Raw genomic sequence first — 9,774 nt, forward strand, 5'->3', positions numbered from 1 at the left:
CTCATACAATATTTGTCCTTTTGTGATTGACTTATTTCACTCAGCATAATGTCCTCCAGTTTCATCCATGTTATGAGATGGTTCACAGATTCATTGTTTTTCTTTCTCGTTGCATAGTACTCCATTGTGTGTCTATACCTACTTTTTGTTGAACACTGAAAAGGGTCAGACAGATCAATGTCTGTATAAATTTGGAATCTGACAGAAAAAACAAAATTTGAAATGAAAACAGAAAGAAGTCCTGTTTAAATTAAGAAATAAACTCTCTGATCTAGGTCAGAGGCCACATCAGATCCCAAAGGAACATGTTTGGAGCTAAGAGGATACATATACACATGGATATTCACCACAAGCCGATCTGGGATGGCATTGTGTTCAGAGGTGACTTGGAGTAGAAGAGAGGTACTGTATGGTACACCAGCTAAGCACCTAAAATCTGCACACTATGGAAACAGGGAAGTCCTAGAAACTAATTTTTTTCTAGAAATTATTTTCAAAGCATTAAAAAGATACTTGAAAGAAATCAGATGGGCCAAATCATGGCATTAATTCAACAGTATCAAGGACTACTCCTCCTAAATATGGGCCCTAATAGCAAAACAGCTGTGTTGAAAAAAAGTTAAAATGATATGCCTTGCTTTTTGCTTCTTGCTAGTGAGAAGGGCTGTTTGTTCATTAAATCATCATTTTATTCTCCATTATAAATAGTAAATGCCTACTGCAGAAAAAAAGGAAAAGAGTAGAGAACAAAATTATTACTCCTTAAATTTTCCTTCTTTGATGTAATCACTGTTGCATTACTTTCTATTCATTTTCCTATGTACATATATTTTTAATAGTTGAAATCACACATTTATACCATTTTGTATTCTACTTAATTCACTTACACATTAAACTGGAAATTTTTCATATGCATTTAAACATTTTATAAATGAAACTTTAAAGGCTATTAAAGATTTACTATTTTAAAATGATTTTTTGTGGCAAAGTGCATTTTCCAAAGATGGCCATAACAGTATCTCTTATTCCACACACTCTTCTAGAATCTTGCTACTCCTCAATCAAGGGGTGGCATCCATGATCCCAGTGGGGCTTTGTGACTTCCTTGAACAACAGAATATGGCAGAAGCAACACTATGTGACTTCCAAGGCTAGGTCATAAAAGTGCCATGCATTTCCATCTTGTTCTCTTGGGATACTCATGCTTGAACCCAGCCACCATGCTGTGAGGAAGCCCAAGAAGTCCATGGAGAAATTCATGTGGAGAAGAGCTATGCTCTCAGCCCCTAGCCAGAGTTGAGCTCCCAGTCAGTAGTCAGCCTCAACTTGTCAGACACATGAATGTGCCATCTTAAAAGTGGATCCTCTAGTCACCAGTCAAAGGATCGCTGCTGACACCATGTGGGTATCATAACATACCTCTATTCTGCTCCAAGTCATCTCTGAGCAACTAGACCACTAAGTTTTGGGTGTTTGTAATGCAGCAATAAATAAACAGAATACCATTATTATTGGAAAATAGGTTAAATTAAACTATTTGATAGTTGTTTTCAGAGTTGTAAATAACTCAGTAATAAACATTTTGAACTTAAATCTAGTAAGGAAAAAATTTACTTTTGACCTATCAGCAGGTCAAGACGGACGCTTTTCCTATAATACGAACTTATTCAATTTGCCATTTTTAAAATTTTTTTTTGTCCCACAGCTAGCAAAATTAAAAACACTAGCCCTTTTACTATTACCTCTAATAAAACTAATTATTATATACAGCATTTTCTATGTATGGATTCTCCTCCATCCCAATCTGGAAATGGGAAGCAGGGAGCCCTGACACACTGTACCTGGCCATTGGGTTGTAGGCCTGTGCCAGGGCCCAGCATGAGCGCAGGGAGGGAGACGAGGAATCCTTCAGTAGCTCCAGGCTCAGCCGTCTCAGCCACTCCAGCCAGTCATCTTTGGAAACCCTCCTGGCAGCTCCCCAGGCCTGTAATCCCACAAGCAACAATGGAAAGTCATCAGCTTCAAGGGCCAATTATGAAGACCATGGTCTATTCAAGGATTATCCTACTTTTTTAATTTATAAAATTATACCTCATGATAAAATCCCCCGAGAACTAATACAAAACAGCAATGTTTAATCAGAAGCCATGAAACATTAAGTAGCAACCTCTGGAATACAGAAAATATCTGTTTTATACCTCATTTGTGCTGAACTCTGAATATCAGCAAAACAGAGAGCTCTACAGAACCAGAAAGGCTGGGGACTACCACACTCAGAGTGCATTCCAACACTCCTGGAATGGCCTCCAGTGGTGTGTGAAGGGACCTGGCACTCTCAGCATTAGGACACAGGCTCATCTCATAGTAAAGGTTACACAGGAGAAGGGAAATGCTCAGGTTCACACCATCACAAATGATATTAGAATCAGGTGAGCAGTGAGCCCAACGCACATGGCACTGTGGAAGAACTAAACAAAAGGAACTGAACAGATTTAATTTTTATTCTCTAGTTTATCCCTTCCAGCTTTCTTCAAAACTCTGAACTATCCAGGTATCGAGAGTCACTGCCAGGGGCAGTTTAGGATGGTGGATGGAAAGAACGCAGGCGCTGGAGAGAGCCAAGAGCCACACTCTGGAGCTCAACTGCCTGAGTTCAAATCCTAGTCACATAACCTACTGGCTCTCTGACCTTTAGCAAGTTATTTAACTTCTCTGTGCTTCAATTTCCTTATCTGGGAAATAAAGATAATAGTTCCCACCTCAGATGGTGTTTTAAGGATTAGTATGTGTACTGAATTTATAACAGCGCTTGGCACAAAGTTAGTGTCTGTTCTATGTGTAAGTTCCTATTACTCTGAAGCTAGAACCACCAGGTCAGAATCTTGGCTCTATCACTTAGCAGCTGTAACCCCCTGGAAAAACTACTCATATGCCGTACCTAAGCCTCAGTTTTCTCATCTAGGGATAATACATCTAAAGGACCTAGATGGGCAGAAAATCGTTGCTATAAAATATCATCAAAATGACATCTATTTGAACTGGACTAAGGCTAATTGGGAATTCCAGAACACTTAATTGTGCTCACACAGAACCTGTACATAGACCAACAATAGGCAGTCATTCGAACAGAACAAGGGAATAAAATAAAATAAAATCAGGAAAGGTGTGTGTTAAGGTTGTATCCTTTTATCAGACTATTCAATATGTATGCTGAGCAAATAATCTTAGAAGGTGGACTATATAAAGAAGAACATGGCATCAAGATTGCAGGAAGACTCATTAACAATCTGCAATATGCAGATGACACAACCTTGCTTGCTGAAAGTGAAGAGGGATTGAAGCACTTACTGATAAAGATCAAAGACCACAGCCTTCAGTATGGATTACATCTCAACATAAAGAAAACAAAAATCCTCACAACTGGACCAATAAGCAACATTGTGATAAATGGAGAAAAGACTGAAGTTGTCAAGGATTTCATTTTACTTGGATCCATAATCAACACCCATGGAAGCAGCAGTCAAGAAATCAAACGACGTATTGCATTGGGCAAATTTGCTGCAAAAGACCTCTTTAAAGTGTTAAAAAACAAAGATGTCACTTTGAGGACTAAGGTGTACCTGACCCAAGCCATGGTATTTTGAATAGTCTCATATACATGTGAAAGTTGGACAATGAATAAGGAAGACTGAAGAAGAACTGATGCCTTTGAATTACGGTGCTGGTGAAGAATACTGAATATACCACACGCTGCCAGAAGAATGAACAAATCTGTCTTGGAAGAAGTACAGCCAGAATACTCCTCAGAAGTGAGGATGGCGAGACATTGTCTTACGTTCATGGGACATGTTATCAGGAGACCAGTCTGGAGAAGGACATCATGCTTGGTAAAGCAAGAGTGTCAGCGAAAAGAAGGAAGATCCTCAAAGAGAGGGATTGAAATGGTGGCTTCAATGACGCACTCAAGCATAGCGATGATTGTGAAACAGGTGCGAGACCAGGCAGTGTTTCATTCTGTTGTACATACGGTTGCTATGAGTCGGAACTGACTTGGCAGCACCTAACAACAACAACAGCCCTAAGTACTAAATCCCTAACTTTTAAAATACGTTCTTAAAAGATTTTTCTAGTAGAACAGACATGTCAATCCTCCTTAAACTAGGGAGATTATATAAATTAGAGCAGTTCTCAAACTCTGGACTAGCCAAGTGGTCTAGAAGACTGAAAGACACCCATGTGCAACACCACATAACCATCTATGACTCAACCTAACACCTCCCTGGGATAACCTGGAGATTTGTTGCTATTTTTGATGAGAAGCCAATGAGTGACATTACATAAACTATCGTTTTAGGTCAGAAACCAAAGTAGAGATATTATCTAATCAAAACACTAGATGTTACAAGGGACTATATGAAGGCTCCTCACTGACCATACAATGAGAAGCACTGGATCAGAATAAAAAGTAAGACTAGATAGTAAAGACTTGCCTTTTAAGACAAAATGGGAACATCAAGTCCTTTTCTATACATAGATTTCTAGCTTCCTACCTACAAAATGGGTCTCTTGTTAGCTGTAGTGTATTACAAAGTTGGACATACACAGCAAGTATTACTAACTTCTCTCTTCCTCTAGTGATGTGAGGTTGAGCCTGGGTAAGGCAGAGGTAATTCAGCACAGTGGTTAAGAGAGTGAGCTCCAGAGTCACACTAACTTGGTCAAATCCTGGTTCCATTATTCATAAACTACCTGACACTGGGCAAATTACTCTGGGCAAATTAACCTTTCAGTGCCTTAATGTCCATATAATGACAGCACCTAACTCAGAAGATTAAATGAGTCAGTATGCGTAAACTGCTCATTAACAGTGCCTGACACATGGAAAGCACTCAACAAATGCCAGTTGTTGTTACTGCTATCACCATTATTATTTGATAAACGGCAGCAAATAGGTCTTCAAAAAATCATAGCTTAACTGACACTTAACTGCACAATCTATTAAGCAGGTTAAGTCCCGCATGAGGACCTTCATTGCTTTAAAACATAATCAACTTTCAGTTCTCTGGGTTCTATAATAAATGCTTAAACACCAGCCACGTTCCTCCTGCACCCACCCATTGATGACTGACTCATCTGGTGATGCTGGTGCACGTACAGGGAACACCAGCTCATTCTGAAGATGAGCCCAAATAGACAATCATGAAACAATGAAGCCACTGAAAATTCTGGAAGGCATTCTAGAGGCATAAATGATTTTTATGTTTTCTGTATCATGTAACTCCTTATTATCATAACCAACAGAAAGGTAACTGAGGTGGCAAACTGTTACTCTGAAAGCTGGTTAAAAGTAATGAATATACCAATCTCTAACTATCATCACATGAATATGAGGAAAAACAATGTATTTTCAATGATGTGGATCTGAGAGTCAGTTGTATTGGAGGACTTTGCTTAAGGTTTTTGAACTTGATCTCTCAGGTGAGATAAACTAGGGAGTCTTTTTTCTGTTTGCAGAGGCTTATGCTTATTTTTCCCAGAACTGGGTAGAAAGTAAAACTTCCTGGAAGCAAACGAGACTACTGGAGAATTTCCTCAAATAGAACAAAGCTCTACAGCAGGGTGGACAGCTGCCTGGTTGGAAGGACATTCTGATCCTAGGCAGGCTGAAAACATCTGGGAGAAAATGTGCAGCTGGCCTCCTTGCCTGGCCCCTCCCTCGATGTAAGGTGTCAGCAGGGAGGCCTCAATTCCTGCTGGGAGTGCCAGGTGATTGGCGACCTTTTCTTCCTCTTGAAGTCTCAGTCTAGCAGTTATCAAACCCACAGAGGTAAAGCAGCATCACTCATGACCCCAGGGTACTTTATCACTCCTGTCTTAAATCACTGGACATTTCTCAGCAGTGGTCACCATATAGCTGTCTGTGCAGGTACAGATGGACACAACAGTCAGTAATAAACCCCTGATGTTCTGAAGCTGCGTGTGAGCACGCACACACAGAGGTCTGTGCTCCAGTCTTTATGGCCCTGGCCAAAACAAAGGTAAGTGAGCAGGGCCCAGTCCTCACCCAGTTCTTTAGCTCTATCTGAGGGTACCCATGAAGTGCAGCTGCTGTGTTCAGCTACTAATGAAGGAAGATTAATACCATGTTGAAATCCAAACTGGAGACTGTTTACAGTCATAATAAGCACTGAAAACTAATGCAAATTGTGGAAAATAAGCAGCCTGGTATATTTATTTAAAAGTCAGTGAAGTAACTGTGGTTATTTTAATCAGATTCACCAGAGATGCTTCAAAATTGCCTGTTTTTAAGTGGAATGCTGGTGGCATACATGGTGAAAAGCCGGTCATGTCCCAGGCTTTGGTCAGCATAGAGAACTCTATACTCATCTTCAGAGATCTAAAACCTTGCTACTCAAAGTGTGGTCCATGGATCTGTTGCACCAGTATTACCCCACAGCTCATTAGAAATGTACAGTATCAAGGTCCTATTTCTGACTGCCTGCATCAAGATAAGCATTTTAACAAGAACTCCAGTAATTTGTGAGCCTACGAAGTTGGAGAAGCCCTGCTTTAAAGAGCCTACATCAGTCTCGGTGCTAACTAGGGGGCCTCACGAGTTTTGCTCCATTCATGTAAAAATAAGAATGCTATCTGTAGCAAAGGGTTCTCCTATCAAAGTGCCAAGGGAACGCCAAAAGACACTTTGTTCTCCACCTTTCCTCTATTAAAAAAAAAAAAAAATATAATTCAGATACCTGGAGGGATACAAAATTACATAAGCTCCTGGACTAATTTCCAGAAAAAACTTTGGGCTGGTTTTTAGTTATTTTAAGCAGAAGGTAGCAAAAGCTGAAAAGTTTTGAACAGGAGAGAAGAGCAAGGCTTTCCTTCCCAAGACCCCCAGGAAGCAGTGGACCTGCCTTTTGGAGGTTAATGGTGCTGACGTGCAGTTTCTTCATGGGTCCCGTCTCTACTGGTCCACTAGCCAGTGCATCCCCTTGGCCGCTCCTCAGCATTCGATGCTGGTAAATCAAAGGGTCCTCCTCTTCATCAGCAAGGGTGTATCCCTGCAACCAGAGATTTATAGAAAACATCTGCAACTGCATTAGACCCTCCCAGCTTAGAAACCTTCTTGGGAGGTTCAGATCTTCTGAAGAGCCTGGATTTTACAAGAAGTAAAAAGTTACATGTATGGACAAGATGTATCCTGGGTGGTCTGTATTCCCCACTGTACCAGTCTTTGCTGGTCACTGACAAGCAGTGACTTAGTATGAGCATGCAACCATTCAACCATGAGACAACCGTGAGCAATAACATTGAGGAAGTGTTTAGAGCAGAGATGGGAAATAGCTCACTGCCTGTTTTCGGCCCCAAAGCTAAGAATGGGTTTTACATTTTTAAATGGCTGGGGGGAAAAAAAAAGAGATTAATGTTTCACAACACATGAAAATTATAAGAGATTCAAATTTTGGTGTCCATAAATAAAGTTTTACTGGAATGCAGCCCCACTTATTTGTTTACATATTTATGGCTGCTTTCATGCGACAAGGGTAGCGTCAGGTATAGCCCAGAGATAGAGCCAGTATAGTCCACAAAGCTGGAAATATTTACTATCCGATCCTTTTCAGAAAGCTGACTCTCTGTTTAGAGCTAAAAAGCGAGGTTTACTCTCACAGCCAAGGTTATAAGAACAACACTAATTAGTAAAGACAATGCGGGATTTTGAAAGAGAAACGAAGTATATGTAGTTCACCTTGACAATTCTGCAGATGAGCACATCATAGCGCTGATGGTTGATTCGGTGTCGCACCAGAACTTTATTCACCATTGGAATGAAAATTTGGTACTGTAACAGAACAGGGAAGAGACCAAAAACCATTATGTCAGAAAGTAGAAAGTACAGAAAAAGATACTACATTATAGCTATGTCTTTTTTGTGGTTAACTCTGAGGTATTCAGAAGATTAACTTTCTACCACCTCTACTGCTGTAATCCTAGTTCAAGCCTTCATCATCTTTTATCTGGACTACTGCAATGGCCGGTTAATGGGTCTCTCTGCTTGCACCCTTGTTCCTACAATCTATTTTTCCACCTGGCATTGAGAGTGATCATTTTAAGTAAGATCATATTACTCCTCTGCTCAAAATGTTGCAGAGACTTTCAGTCTTGCTCAGAGTAAAAGTCAAAATACTTACAATGGTCTACAGCAGTGATCTGCAACCTTTAATGAGCATCAGAATCACCTGGAGATTGCAGGGCTCCGCAGCCAGTTTCTCAATCAGTATGTCTGGGTGAAGGCTGAGAATCTGCATCTCTAACAAGTTCCCAGATGATGTCGATATGGCTTGTCCAGGGATCACACTTTGAGAACCACTGGCCTACAAGATCTAGCTATGTACCCTCCTCCCCTACTCATTATTTCAACTCCAAGCACCTTCCCCTTGCTCATTCCTCTGAAGTCATACTGCTCTCCTGTAGGTCCTTGAACTCAGAGCATACTCCTATCTCACAGCTATTGCATTTGCAATCCTTTCTGCCTGCATGCTCCTCTCTAGGTTTGGGCCATTACTGGATTCTGCAGGTCTCTGCTCAAATGTCAACTTATCAGATAGGTCTGCTCTGTCTACCCTAAATAAATAGCATCTCTCTCTCCTCACATCTATCACTTTTACGGAGCAAACTGTATTTATTTGCTTTACTCTATTAGAATATAACTCTACAAAAGCAGAGACTTTATTCTGTTTACTATATTATCCCCACCACAGAGCTTAGCCCACATAAGTGCTCAATAAATATGGGCTGAATAAATGAAGAAACAGAAAAGCAAATAATTTGGTGTTCTCTGATGGTATTAAAACCTACTTCCTAATAAGTGGAGAAGCTCACAAAGTCTTCCCAAAGTGAGGCATAAAATGCCTATTTGTTCAGAACTCCTTCTTTACCTTCTTCCCCAGTTGAAAGACAAGTGAAGACAACGTGTCCATGGCTGTGGAACGCAGTTCTGGGCTCTGGTCCAGCGTGCGAACAATAGGATGAATGATCCGGGAGGCATAGTCGGTGAAGTCCAGGGACTCAGTCAGGCGGTCCACTGTCTCTAACGCTGCCCTACAACAATCACTAACATACAGTAATTGCTAACATACAATTCCAAAGTATGAGAAGTGGGTGAGGGTTACCTTAACAATCAGCAAAGAATGGGAAGAAATGGCTTCTAAGGTATGGTGGGTGACATGGATCCAACATATATTCCAGTTGGATGGGGACAGTCAAAATTTCCATAAACCTGGGAAAATTCTGGACTAAGATAATGGAAGTTGAAATAACAAAAAAATAATAGAAAGATGGCCTGGGAACTAAGAAAAGGACTTTTTTCTTCTTTTTAATTGTTGTAGTTTAAATGAAGTTTACATTTCAAATTAGTCTCCCATACAAAAATTTATACAAACATTGTTATGTGACCCTAATTGCTCTCCCCATACTGTGACAGCACACTCCTCCTTTCCACCCGATTCCCCATGTCCATTCAACCAGTTCCTAACCCTCTCTGCCTTTCCATTTCACCTCTGGACAGAAGCTGCCCGTTTAGTCTCTTGTATCTACTTGAGCTAAGAGGCACACTCTTCACAAGTATCACTTTATGCCCCACAGTCCAGTCCAATCCCTGTCTGAAGAGTTGGCCTTGGATATTGTTTTAGTTCTGGGCTGATAGAGAATCCAGGGGCCATGCTTTCCGGGGTTCCTCCAGTCTCAGTCAGACCATTAAGTCTGGTCTTC

General features: G+C 40.6%; 1 protein-coding gene across 1 annotated transcript in view; it reads right to left on the minus strand.

The window, feature by feature from the left end:
* Positions 1 to 9,774, minus strand: part of MTOR (mechanistic target of rapamycin kinase) — a 138,928-nt gene that overhangs the window by 81,311 nt on the left and 47,843 nt on the right. Inside the window, exons 23-26 of the mRNA XM_004385165.1 lie at positions 8,943 to 9,105; positions 7,754 to 7,846; positions 6,921 to 7,067; positions 1,842 to 1,984 (exon numbers count right to left, since the gene is read on the minus strand). Coding sequence (XP_004385222.1) covers positions 1,842 to 1,984; positions 6,921 to 7,067; positions 7,754 to 7,846; positions 8,943 to 9,105 — 546 coding nt within the window. The remainder of the gene's footprint in view (positions 1 to 1,841; positions 1,985 to 6,920; positions 7,068 to 7,753; positions 7,847 to 8,942; positions 9,106 to 9,774) is intronic.

Source organism: Trichechus manatus, unplaced genomic scaffold, assembly GCF_000243295.1.
Source record: "Trichechus manatus latirostris isolate Lorelei unplaced genomic scaffold, TriManLat1.0 scaffold00133, whole genome shotgun sequence".
NCBI classification, from domain to species: Eukaryota; Metazoa; Chordata; class Mammalia; order Sirenia; family Trichechidae; genus Trichechus; species Trichechus manatus.